The sequence below is a fragment of the Nilaparvata lugens genome, chromosome 7 (genome assembly GCF_014356525.2).
Source record: "Nilaparvata lugens isolate BPH chromosome 7, ASM1435652v1, whole genome shotgun sequence".
In the NCBI taxonomy this organism is placed as follows: Eukaryota; Metazoa; Arthropoda; class Insecta; order Hemiptera; family Delphacidae; genus Nilaparvata; species Nilaparvata lugens.
In genome coordinates this window covers 51,155,483-51,170,126 of record NC_052510.1, presented here as the reverse complement: position 1 = coordinate 51,170,126, position 14,644 = coordinate 51,155,483, and the positions used below count along the sequence as shown (strand labels likewise).

Below are 14,644 nucleotides of genomic sequence, written 5' to 3'. Positions count from 1 at the left end.
CATGTTTACTTAATTTTGATCTTGCTAAGCTTCCTCCAACGTCTGAAGCTGCACATCAACATATATTTAGAGTGTGTTTGCAAGTGCAGACATGGCTTGGAATAGAATGGATGCTACAGATTGGGGCTGGAAGATGGAAATGGTGAAGAAAAATGGTGATCACAAGAAAAGTTTAAAACCGGTACAAAGCACCAAACCCTTTGCACCTGATGACCTTCTGCACCTTGTGTCTTGTAGCTGTAAGACATCATGTCTTAAATATTGTGGGTGTCGGAAAGTGGGACTTGATTGCTCTGCCATGTGTGAGCACTGTGATGGTCTTTCTTGCGAAAATAGTCCTAATATTGATGAAATTATTGATCACGAGATTGAATTGGATTGTCAAGAACAGTAAAAGAAGGAAGAAGAAGAAGAAGAAGAAGAAGAAGAAGAAGAAGAAGAAGAGAAGAAGAAGAAGAAAAGGAAATGAGGAGGAGGAGGAAGAAGAGAAGAGGAAGAAGAGGAGGAGGGGAGGAGAAGAGAAGAAGAGGAGGAGGGGAGGAGAAGGAAAAAGAGGGAGAGTGATTTTGAGAGAATGACTATTGTATATAGTGTGAATATTAATTTAAGTGGTGGGTGGGCGGTCCGTGATGGTGTTTGACACCTGCCGGTTTGAGCCAGTCCGGGACACGGCGGGTCCATAGGTGGTGGATGATGGAACAACACTAAATGAGGGTTAGGAATAATCCCCCGAACCAAAACTGGCTCTCTTTATATGCTTTTGAAATGCTTCTACTGCCAAACACTGAGATCTAATTTTGGGGGTTGAGGGACCCCCTCTACCCCCTTCTTCATGGTTTAATGAGCTTGGTAGTATCAAATTTGAGCTAAGCGCCCAAAAATACATATAAAACAACTGAAGAAAGATTTTCCGTCCGAGTGAATGTGTTAATCATATAACATGCAATAATAATGATGATAATGAAGGGTCGCGTCAAAGCGTAGCGCGTTGCTATTCCCCCTCCTAACGCAATATTTCTTATCGTTGGTATGCTAAATTATACATCGTTGGATTGAGACAGAATAGATCTATAACCTTTGTTGGAGGCTTTTCTCGATAAAATGGCATACAAGAAAGTTAATTGAGAAATAATAAAAAATTTAGTTGTAAAAATGCAATTTTTTTAGATATATTTATTTTTATCAGGATAACTGTTGGGTTTATCGTGAAAGTGAATAGAATCATTATTTTAGACTATTATATTACCAACCATTTGAAAAAAAAATCAACTCTATCCGATGATTGGTACCTGAGATATCGCGTTTGTAGTAACTACCTGTTTTTTCCAACTTCAAAGGGGGGTGGGGGGGGAAGCAAGAGGGGGAACTTTGGGGACTTTTGTGTACAAACTTCTCTTATACCAATATAACATTGGGTAAAGTTTCAGCTTTTCACTAATTAGTTCCGACACAAAACCTTTATTGACTGGGCTAACAGGAGTTTTCTTTTTTTTGTGGTGTAAACAATTTCACATTGTTTCTTCATTCTCCCTAGGACTTCCATGTTCGTGACTCTATCCGTCCATGGAATCCGCCACATCCTGCGGTAGCACCACATCTCAAAGGCTTCCGCTTATCCATATGACTCTTTTTGAGGGTCCATGATTCCATCCCATACAAGAGAGTGGAAAACACGTAACAGCGTAACATCCTCATTTTCAATTCTATATTTATGTCCCGGCTCGTGAACAGTTTTTTCATTTTTACAAATGTCGATCTGGCCATCTCAATCCTTTTTCTTATCTCTCCCGTCGAATCCCCACTTTCCTCTACCCACGTCCCCAGATATCTATACTTATGGACCCTCTCTATGACTGTATGACTGTAATTGATATTAATCAATTAATATCGATCTTATTAAGAGCATTCAGTACTTATCATCCGTTGATGATAGTAATACTAGTCTGCCAGAAAAAAACATATTGATAATTATATTAATAAGGTTCCAGTTATTTCATATAAGAATCCAGAGAGCTTCAAGAACTGGCGTTGTAAGTTCTAAGGGATTTCAGAAGGATAAATTGGTGAATACCTGTATTCATGACAAGCGTTTCAAGGATCAACTAGAAAAAACCATAGTTGGTCTTCATTATTCTCTATTGTATACATGGTTACTGATAATCAGTCATCAACTATCTTTTTGATTTCCTTATTGGTATTCTTCAAGAACTTCACAGAGGCAGCGGTAAGAATTATTAATAACCAGTCATTGAGCCCTGTGGTGATTAAATATATTTGGAAAATTCAAGTATCTACCACTGAGCTAGAGCTGCGGTTTGAGCCCAGCAATTTTGCGAGCCGGACGGCCTTAACTATTTGTGAATTTATTCGCAAAATAGGGACTTTAGCAACTGCTCTTATAAATATCAAGAACGACGCATCCTCTATAAAGGATTTGCAATTTACCACTTCACATTATACAAATGAATTCCACTTCAAATTATATATTCTGGAGCTTTTTTATAATCTACTCTGTACAGTTCCTAGTGGATTGAGGCCTTTAAATATGTGCGAAGCTCTGTCGAAAACCTTTTTTTCAAAGCATTCAAGGTTTAAGTGAGGCATCAATGTAACCCCGAATATTTTATCATTTATAATGCAAAAACTTTGTAGTATGGAACATTAAAATAGGAACTTCGTATTGTTTGACGTTACACTTTTACGCATATATATTTTTCAGATTCACTCTAACATATTTGACGAATACAAAATATCGTCTTTTTGTTATGATGCCTGTAGAGAGTCTGTCAATAAAGTTCATAATTGAAGTTTCATGAAGGTCAAGATAATTTACTTTGAAGGATGATTTTGGATAACAGCACATTCTCAGACAGAATTTACTCCACAGAAAATCTCACTGGATTACTTTGACGAAAGTGATTACCAAGGAACCTTGTCAAAGTGAACGTTGTCACTTCTTTGAATCGTCTCCCTTTTGGGGTTTCCTACGTCAGTGAGGGAGAATGACATTTGTATGTGGCTGATTTTGAAGCTATAAGACCAAAAAAGCTTCTAAAGCTGCGTACACATATACGCTCTTCCAACCCGCACCGAGCACGCTCCTCCCTCGTACCGCCCTCGTACCGCCCTCGTACCGCCCTCGTTCCTCCATCGAACCACAGTCGCGCCGCCCATGCACCCATGATGAACGTTACGGAAGATGTTAGATCGTCTCGCGTTCCCCGGTCGAACCACTGTTGCTCGCCGGTCGATCATCAATCGCTCTGCTGGAGTGACGTTCGGTTGCGGAGCAGAGCGAAAGTCTGTACGCACCTTAAGAAATTTCGGGTTAATTTCAGCAACACTTGTTCCATTAAAAATTCAATGGAATGTGAACCGTTGCATACTCATGGTGGAATGCACATACAATGTTTCTCTTAATGAACACTGTGGACTGAATGTAACAAGTAAACAGCATTTTTTAAAATAATTACTCCAATATCAAAAGAAAATTCTTGGAAAATTCACACGATTTTGCAAAACTTATGAATTTCTCTTTTTGAAGGATTCAATCCATCATCAATATCTCAATACAAAGTTCACTCCTCCCATCTCATCAATCTGATGACAGAAAACCAGTGCACTTCAAGAAAACAAATGAAAATAACTTGGAATCAGATAATTAATGACAGAAGAGTCATTCAAGAACTACAGTCCCCAAAAATATATATTTGGAGAGACCACAGAGGTCAAAGTGGTCAAGAACTGATGAGAATGGGTAGTGGGCTATGAGATGAATAAGTTGATTTGATCTGCTTCTTATTTGAGTTAGTATGTAGGTGATATTGTGATATTCATAAATTAGCTTCAAGGATTCATTTAGTAAATGATTAATTCATCTTAATTCCTCAACCCAAGCAGCATACATTCATCAATCCACTCAAAGGTGCGGTAACGCTTATATAACTCACACTTCAGAAACGCATGTAGTTTATCAGGGTTGATTAACAAGCGAATCATGTGGAATATAGATGAAGGTTTCTCAACCCCTCATACAAAGTAAATGTGAGCGGTTCACTTGATCATAATTAGTAGTTTCAGTAGAGTTGTTTCCAGAAATAGAACATCAATTGATTTCGCATTGAAAGCTGGTCATTGCTTTGTCGTCAACTTTGTCAAAGGCATAAACCGCCAACTTTTATCTGTTAAATTCGTAAACGCCACTTCAACAAAGTTTTGTCAGATGAGTTTCCCAGTTGGGGAAGTTTGACGTTGCTCTTTGTCACCGAACTTCTCTCTCCCTCAAATAGAATTCTCATTGCAAATTGGCGGAGAATAGTGGGTGTTAATCGGTCGGTTGCCTATCACCTCCATATTTAGCTCTCCATTACCAACTTGTGATCGCCATCATAACGTCTGATGGAATATTCAGTTTCGTGAACTTGTAGCCGGAATATTCTGCTCCTGAATAGACCACTAATAGAAATGACCTGTTGCAAGTTCAATGTCAAACTGGCACTGTGGAACCTTGCATAATAACTTTGACGCTAGACTTGAACCACATTGTTGTGAGATCCTAAAAGCAATGTAGATAGCCAATAATGATTGAATTGAGAGACTATTTACGATTGATTGGGACAATTGATTTGATTGGGAGATTGAATAAGGTAATTGCTTGAGTTCCAAGATGCTTTAAAATGCGGAGTTTATATTTTCCAGTTCAAAACCACTCCATTATGATAAACTTTTAATACGTTTTTAGATCTCAATTATCGAATTATCAAATTACGGTATGTAGAATATTGTATGGAAATATTAAAAACTAGTAGGACTAAAAAAATAAGATGACTGTGTAGACTCTCACCCTGAAACTCTCCAAAAATATTATTCCAATGTATAATACTTTGTTAAACGAAAAAGACTAAGAAATTGTCAAAAAAAGAATTAACATGCCTATATTTTCTGTACTCTCAATCCTTTTGACCCTTGACGTGAATAATTCGATTGTATGGGGAGAAATGTTATGATATTTTTCATATCACATATATTTATTTTTGACGTGTATGTTGAGTAGTTTACTTTGAATCTTATTAATTATAATGAGATTTCATAATAAAATGGCAGTGGAGAAAGGTAGAAAAGCGTTGCCGATTCTCTGCATTACCACTGCCTTCTATAGAGGATAGCGATACCAGTATATATCTGATGTAATATTGATTCTTCGTTCTTTAAAAGAATCTATTATCTTTTATTTTCCAAGAGAATATATTTCTGAATGATTAAATACTAGGCTATATTTTCATAATATTGAGATAAAAAATTGCATAGTTGCCTGTAAAGTTGGTATACGGGCGAAAGTTTTACGTGACAACGACTTTGAGTGGTAAAATAATTTTAATGTGAATATTCATTCCTATAGTAGGAAGAAGGATGAAATAATAGTAACAATTTAAAACATTTATTTATACAAAGAATTATATTTAAAACATTAATTTATACAAAGAATCTCGCACTGAATTTCACATTAACAAAATTTTATTTTTACCTTCACACATCCTCAACAAAATCACTCTGTCTCTCTCGCTCTTAGGCGGGCTAACTGTGCTCGATTCAATTGTTTACATAGCAAGTCGCGCTCATTTTTTCAAGTTAAACAAATTATTATTGGCTGAGAAACGATTTATACCACTTTTGTGATTGAAAACTACCACAACATTGTGATTACTACAACATAACCTATTCACTTATACCTATTATACTTACACTTATTCACATAACCTATTCACTAAGTAGTGGCGCAGTCGCAGGAGATGGCTCCGTTTCACTCTCTCTCCAGGTAAATGCCTTCGGGTTGCTGCTGCGTTGCTCGCCACTGCTCCTATTCGTGCTCTTTCCAGACGACCGTGAACCGAAACGAACGCTCTCACTCGCTCTCATTGTGAGCGCATAACGTGGGAACGTAACGCAGTTTCTTGAAGTGTCACCCGGCAAACCAATTTATAAGACGTTGTCACGTCAAAACCAAATGTGTAATAACCGTAACCGGTCTTTCTAAGTATCAATAAATCTGTGTTTTTTTGACAATTCCTTAGTCTTTTCCATGTAATATGAATAATCACCACAATATCAACTTCTCAACTGCACAAAAAGTGAAAAAATATAATACACTGTATAATTCCAATGATCAACAAACCTGATTATCAATTTTAATATTACACTCTAATGATTGAGGAAAGAAACCATCACATACAGTATATTTAATACTATAGAAAGTTAATTTTGTAGTTTAGTATAGTTCAGCTAAGCTTCATGCAGCGAACCAGAAAATGATTTTAGATTTTTCATACATATTTCATGATAACCTAATAAACCAGCTACTGTTAAGGGTTGAGGAAACAAGCCATCACATATATTCAATACTAGGAGGTTTAGTTTGTACTCTGTTGCATATCCATACTTATCACTTTTAAAATTAAACTTGATTTAAAAAAAAAAACACTTTTGGAGTGAAAATGCTCTTACTTTGGTAGTGACGATCGTTTCGACCTGTTGTTGGTCATCATCAGATTGTCTGATGATGAAACTGATGAAACTTTTCAGACTGTCTGAAAAGTGTTTTTTTTAATTCGAGTTTAGTTTGTAGTTTAGTATAGTTCAACAGAGGTGCATTCTGTGAACCAAACACTAATCATAGATATAAAGGAAAATAAAAATCTCAGTACACTTTTTGAAATATTTTATCACAACATGTTTCGGACATTTATTCGGACAACAAAATGTCCAAAACATGTTGTGATAAAATATTTCAAGAAGGGTACTGAGATTTTTATTTTTCTTTATATTTATATTACAAGTAGCCCTATACAGAAAAGAGATAAACTAATCATAGATTTTTTATAAATATTTCATTATATCCTTACAAGCAGCTATTCATACAAACTGACATTGATTGAACAGTACCACTATGAAGGGTTAACTGTTACGTGTCTGTTCGTATCACTCATTGAATTTGGGAAGGTGTTGTCGCTGCTTCACTCTAAGGATCCTTCTGGCTTTAGCATTTCTCTCATTTCTCCTCTCCATTCTGAAAGCAATAATTTCTAGAAACAGAATCAGAACCGATGTGATGATTGTGAGGAAGTAGAGGGCGAAAATATTTTGAAGATGGTCCAGGGTGACGCTGGGATCCCCTTGAGGAGATGCATCTGGCTTCTTCACGCCCCACCGAACTTTCAACAGCGAGATCAGGCCTGAGTTGTAGATCTTCAGAATACTGAAAATGAAAAGTTCAAGAATCAGAGTAAGTCTTGAATGTAGCAGATAATGCATGAATTTATCATTATTCTTGATCGATTTCCGAGTATATAATATATATCGTACCATAAATACCAAAATTATCATCAACAAGATAGAAAGCTGTTTCCGATTGATTAGACTTTATGGACTTCATTTGATCTTATTCAATTTATGAAACACTATAGAAAGTTGAAAAAGATAAGAGAAATAGATTTAAAGCAAAGATTCAGGCTACATAATGAAATGGTGAATCATACACAAATCAAGTTGGAGATTGAGGTTAGAGAGTTGGTGAAATATCCTTGAATTTAAAAAACACTTATGGAGTGAAAATGCACTTACATTAGTACCTACGATCGTTTCGACCTGTTGTGGGTCATCATCAGACTGTAGGAATTTACTCTAATGTCAAGGTTATGTGTGTAAGGGATGAAGGTGAAGGAATAGGTGGTGGTGGGGGTTGGTGGATGTTTTAGTAGGGCGGTAATTTTTAACTGTGGATTATTTTGTAAAAGAGTGTGTGGGAAGAGAAATTCATCTGATCATTTAGAAGACTGTTGGGATCCTCTTCCCACACACTCTTTGACAAGATAATCCACAGTTAAAAATTACTGCCCTACTAAAGCATCCACCAACCTCCACCACCTATTCCCCCACCTTCATCCCTCAAATACATAACCTTGACATTAGAGTAAATTCCTACAATCTAATGATGACCAACAACAGGTCGAAACGATCGTCACTACTAATGTAAGTGCATTTTCACTCTATAACTGTTCTTTTAAATTCAAGTTTAATTTTATAGTAAAAAAGTATGGATATGCATGCAGCAGAGTAATAATCACGCCGAAAGGAGAAATATCAATTTTTTAATACATTAATAGAAACAATATCATTCTTAACTCAGCAAGAAGAAATTAATAAAATATTTAGAGTATTTGGAATTAAAATTTTAGTCAAATTTTCATAATTAATATTCCACTCCAGTCAAATATTGGGTGGATCGTAGGAATAACAAAGTAGAAAATTGAAATCTTATCAATTTTTCTTTACCCAAGTTATAAACATTAAATTGTAGCTCCAAGTTACGAAAGGAGAAACAAGTTGAAAGAGAAGAGATGGATGGAGACTCTTCCAATTTCTCTGTGGAGAGTACGATTGTGAAAAGCAGCATCTTGCTCGGTAAGATGGATTAGATGCTGAGGTCAGAGGCTCACAGTCTCAGAAGGACAATATTCAATTTCGCGATGAGCCCAGGGGGTCGCATAAATAGGGTAGTCCACTCCAGTTGTATACAGAGGAGCATCGATTATCCGGGCTTTGGTCAACCAAGCGTTCTCCTCAAAGCAAACTCAAATTTGTACAAAGATTCAGACTAGAGATTCCCTTGCAGGGGAATTATCAATTTATTCCATGAAGAGTGAGAATAAAAATTTACATTTTTCAAGATTCAATAACTACTGCTTGTTGTTTTGTTCATTCTTATAAAAGACTTCATTGGATATCCTCTTCAATTGGCTTTCTTGTTCAATGAGTGTAAGTATTCTAATTGGTTTTCAGTAGCACCAATACTTTGCAACAAATCTACGTTACGTTATATTATGGTATAATAATAATAGAAGAAGCATACTATTCCTGTATGCTTATTATCCCTGATTTTGTAAATAGATCTCATCACCTGACATGTATGTTATCGAGTAAAACAGAAACGTGTCAGGATAAATCTTGAAAAAGCTATGAAATAAGTAGTTGAAACGAAATAATTCATCAGATTCACAAAACATAATATTATTAGAAGATTTTCATTATTAATATATTGGAAGAAATTTGTTCTGAATGTAAAATATCAGTTGAAAACTATCAGTTAAGCTGTGCATCCAAGCTTCATATATATCTAGCCGTCAGGCTCGCTTCGCTCGCCATATCCGTCTAGCCAGGAGGCTCCGCCCCCCGCCCCCGACGCTTCGCTCGCCTGCATTTTTCATTTGAGCATTTTTATCATATGTTAGGACGATCAAGTCGGGGTTCCAGACTAACGTCTGGCTAAACGAATATGGAGAGCGAAGCGAGCCTGACGGCTAGTAATATAATATTCCCAGGAATAGCTCTGATTGAAGTAGCAGTGCCCAATCAATTTTTCCGCGATAAATGCATTTCAATCTTCAACTTGGTGCCAACCTAACAAAGTCAACTCAACTTAATGCCAACCTGACAAAATTATTAATTTAGTTACCAGTTAACAACTGTTTCGAAGAGGTACTCTCTCTATATTTTAGTTCTTTATTAACATTATGGTATGGACATTTTTCAATCATAATTAAGAAAATAAGAAGAATATACATGGTAAAAGATGAACTTTAAACCATCAAAATCACCCTTAGAGTTGAAATATTGCCAAAAGATTTCTTAGTGCGCCTCTAAAGGGCCAACTGAACATACCTACCAAATTTGAACGTTTTTGGTCCGGTAGTTTTTTAGTTCTGCGAGTGAGTGAGTGAGTCAGTCAGTCAGTCAGTGAGTGAGTGCCATTTCAATTCTATATATATAGATTTAATCTTTTTGGCTGATATTTCAAATCCTTGAAAAATACTCTTTACCTAGAGGAAGACCAGAAAATATCTTTTTTGTGGAAAAAAATGAAAATTGGAGGATCGTCTATCTGCGGTTTAAGTGACTTGTCGAGTTTTGGGTCTGTTGAAGTGAAATTATTATCAATGAATTACTTCAAACACTTTTCAAGTGTTTCTGTATACACTCGTAACGGAAAGTGAAATTGAAGTAGATAATGTTTCAGATGGAATTAAATAGAGAATGCAATTAAATAGAGAATTTAATTCAATCTGTAACTGGTTGGCCGCTATGGCTTTGTATAAAATGAGCGCTGCTATCCAGAGATTGTCAGTTTGGTGTAAGGGTAAGCATTCCTGACTAGCAATTGGGAGGTACCGGGTTCGATTCCCGGGCTGGCAACTAATTTTTGAATAGTAGTTCTCATCGAATTCCCATCTAGCTGTTAACCCTGTTGTCAATGTCTGCAGTAGCAGAGGTCTTCGGGGTGATATACAGCATTTATTAAGGATTTTCGTTAAATAATGATTATAGATAATGTTTGACAATAGAGTTAACCTTACTATTTAGATATGATTTTAGCATAAGGCAGATCCTTCCTGACGAGAATCGAGATGCTGGCCGCCGAGTACTTGGAGCTGACCTCGATGATGGAGCAGTTGGTGAAGGAAGCCAGGTGATGATTCATGATGTTGTTGGACTCCATGATGACAGTGTTGTCTTTGCAGAGGGAGTCGATCACCTGCGACGATTCGGTCGCGTCCACGTGACATGGCGCTGCGTTCAGCACACCAATCCACTCCGGCTTCAATCTACCATCACGATCCTGTGCATACTCGTTATTGAGTCAAACTCAAATTCATAAGCATTTAATGAGTCAAAAAATTGCATCCAGTTACTTAACGTTACATTACGTTCTGTGTGATGATTTTCGAATAGTGAATGAAATTCTAATATTAGACTAATGAGTCTAATTCATATTCATATCCATTTTAGGAAACCGTATTAGCTAGTGTAATGCTTGTTCAATCAGTGTCCAGTGAAAGAGCAGAGCAGTGATTGAGTGAATCTAGCTTCTATAGTACAGTCATAAGTGTACATATTAATTAAACAATCAATATCAGTAAGAATATCCAATGAGATATTCGCTGTTAACATTTTCAAGTGTTAGGGTAGAAAAAATTAGCTCAAAAGTCTCCAGACTATATAGCTATAGTATTGGCAATGAAAAAAAATATCCATTTAATGAGTCATTTAACGTTTGCATTACGTTACGTTACTGTATGATGATTCCTGCTGTAAGATGATTTTTGTGAATAGAACAGAATTAGATTTTTTTTCTATTGGTCAATACTATAGCCATCTAGTCTAAAGACTAATGAGCTAATTTTTTTTTTATCCTTAATTACTACTTGAAAAATTGAACAGTGAATTTCTCATTAGAAACTCTTACTGCTATTGTTTAATTAATATGTACACTTATTGACTGCACTATAGAAGCTAGATTCACTCAATCACTGCTCTGCTCTTTCACTGGACACTACTTGAACAAGCACTACACTAGTTCAAACGGTTTCCTCCTTTTGAGCCTCCGCACCAACCCTCCATTGTCTAGCAGCTGGATCGCCTCGACGTTGTCATGTTGGTGCAGTCGCCCCTCGTGCCTCTCCGCATGCCTCTGGATCTCGGTGGACACCAGATCGACGTGAAGGTCTCTATGAAGATCGCTGTTCCTGACATACCAAGGAGCATCCACAATGTTCCTTAGCACTTTGTTTTGAAAACGTTGAATGACATTGATGTTGCTGTCTTTGGTACACCCCCAAAGTTGTATACCATACGTCCATACTGGCTTTAATATCTGTTTGTACAGAAGTACTTTGTTTCGGATTGAAAGGACGGAGTTTCTTCCGATCAGCCAATACAGCTTCTTATATTTGATTCCAAGCTCTTCTCTCTTCTTCTTGACATGGGCCTTCCAGAGAATTAGATTTGATTACAATTTCAAACATACAAAACAAGCGTTAGCCGAGAACTTCCTCTCTTTCTAATTATAATTAATAGACGTGTACAAGTGTACAATACAGAGCTATGTTCACCTCACCACAACAACAATTTTCATTTCAAAACTCATAGGCTATAAAATAATGACTGGAATAAACTCCATAGTACATGATTGTGTATTTAAGATACAGTACATCAAGCGGATAAGTAAATTAGAACTTCTACATGGAACATGAAATTACAAAAGAGTAAAATTCAATCCAAATTTGAATGTCAATTAATTTGTTATATGCTATGTATTTATGAATTATATGCTATGTATTTATGTGATAATTATAAATTGTGTTATTGTTGCTGTTTGACGATCTCTGCATTCGTGATGAATGTTTATGGCAATAAAGAAGTCATGACTCTTATTTAGACGTGTGATATAATTTGACATGAAAAATTATTCCCAATCTTCTTCATTGGCACAATGGAATCTTCCATAAACGAGATATTCCAATAACAGATAATTATCCACACAGTGGCAATAGTAACTAAATATTTTACTAGCGTGGAACTGCAAATTTCAACTGAAAACGTAACTACTCGATCCAAGTATGAGCTGCTAGAAATGGGCTGCTAGATGATCATCATGAGCAGCTCGAATCTACTATTTCTAAAAATAACCGTGAAGCTGGTACATCAAACTATCGTGATTGCTCATGTATGTGGAGACTTCAGCGGAATAGTTTTCAAGAGTTCTTCAAGTCAAGCTGATGAAACTTCAGGTAAATTTTCCCTGATCTTATATTCCAGTGAAAGGCGTAATAGAAAGGGAAAATGTCTAAATTATTCGAATTCACTGAGTTCAATAATTAAATCAATAAGGCTGAAAAGTACTAAGGTAACGAAACGTATTACCTTGAATAGGCTATATGAGTTGGAATTTTTCCGGACACACAGAGAGTATTTGTTTGTCCTGAGTAGGTCATCGAGATCCGAGATTGGTGAGTCTTCCCTTATAACAGCCAGTCTTGATACAAGCACAGCTGAGAATGAGGTGTACATCAAAAAGCCAAACAGCAAACTCACAACTGTGGCCACTCTCATCGAAAAAGCAGTTGGTCTCATGCAAACACCTGAGAAAAAGAACGTAAGTACTCAATCTTACACAAATGTTTCAAGTAGACGACATGCAGTTTCAACGAATATGATATTTTTCCATTGACGATAGTTGAGAAATTGATGGTGGACCGACCATTCATAACTCCCATTCTAGTGGTCAAATTATCCCTCTAAGGCTCGATATCATCAGAATAAAATAAACTTTTTGTGTAGTTGAGAAGTTGATATTGTAGTAATTATTCATATTGAATGAAAAAGACTGAGAAATCGTCAAAAACCACTGATTTATTGATAATTAGAAAGACCTAGAAAGAATTAGAAAGCATACATTAGTGTTAATAGTTTTCCATTTACATATTTGTTTTATTATCTTTCACACTTGTTTTCTTATTTTGTACTGAAAGTAAATTTTGTTATCATGGCGATTCTGTTGCTTAAGCCGCCATTTTGTCACACCGTTGTGTGGGAGGAGACTGTCTAGCTGGGCCAATGGCAGGCGTTCATGCCCTTGACCAATAGCAGTACTCGCCTGCTAGTATAAATTCTGCTGCTCTTGTATTTAGTTTTAGTTTATCAAAGATTGACAATGGTCAATCAAGACCGAAACCGGTCTTTCTAATTATCAATAAATCAGTGGTTTTTGACAATTTCTCAGTCTTTTTCATTCAAAATAAAATAAGCTACGTTTGCCGACAGTTGATTGTGTACGTTCATTGAACAAAAAAAGTCATATTACAGAACTATATTAGAATCATCTGAATATACCAAACTGCCGCCAATACATAGATCTCAGTTTTTGTCAAATCGGGCCTCAGATCCTTAAGTAGAGTTTCACACAAGAAGCTTACATTTGAAGGAACATGCGGTTGATCTCATACCAGCTCTAGAGAAAAATAAAATAATATATCTTCAGATACTGTTGTTGGTAAGATGTTGTGATATCTATCCATAATGGAAACACTGGGATTTTGTCAGAAATATCACTTATTTATTGTAAAATTACATACATGTTTCAACACCAATGGTGTCATCTTCATAAACACTGAAGATGACATCATTGGTTTTGAAACATCTACACATCAAAACAACATCAATATCTTGTTTTTACTTTCCTTGCCCTATTACCATAGGTAAGGAAAGTTTTGCTTTCCGAAAAAAATTAAGGTACCCCAATTTGTAAATTTCTATACGTTTCAAGTTCCCCTGAGTTCAAAAAGTGGTTTCTGGGTATTGGTCTGTATATATATATGTGTGTGTGTGTGTGTGTGTGTGTGTGTGTGTATGAGTGTATGTGCGTCTGTGTACACGATATCTCATCTCCCAATTAACGGAATGACTTGTAATTTGGAACTTAAGGTCCTTACAATATAAGGATCCGACACGAACAATTTCGATCAAATTCAATTAAAGATGGCGGCGAAAATGTTGTCAAAAACAGGGTTTTTCGCGATTTTCTCGAAAACGGCTCCAACGATTTTGATCAAATTCATACCTAAATTAGTCATTGATAAGTTCTATCAGCTGTCATAAGTCCCATATCTGTAAAAATTTCAGGAGCTCCGCCCCATCAATGCAAAGTTTGATTTTAGATTCCCAAATATCAGGCTTCAGATACAATTTAAACCACAAAATTTAAGTGGAAAAGATTGAAAATGAAAATCTCTACAATTGATGTTCAGTTTAGGTT

General features: G+C 36.1%; 1 protein-coding gene across 1 annotated transcript; it reads right to left on the bottom strand.

Annotated features, from left to right (window-relative positions):
- Nucleotides 1-6,900: 6,900 nt before the first annotated feature.
- On the bottom strand, nucleotides 6,901-12,941 carry LOC120352456. Its single transcript, XM_039433048.1, has 3 exons — nucleotides 12,754-12,941; nucleotides 10,407-10,669; nucleotides 6,901-7,252 (listed from the first exon to the last, which is right to left on the bottom strand). The coding sequence occupies exons 1-3, from the start codon at nucleotides 12,898-12,900 to the stop codon at nucleotides 6,976-6,978; spliced, it is 687 nt and encodes a 228-aa protein (XP_039288982.1). The 5' UTR covers nucleotides 12,901-12,941; the 3' UTR covers nucleotides 6,901-6,975.
- Nucleotides 12,942-14,644: the final 1,703 nt, after the last annotated feature.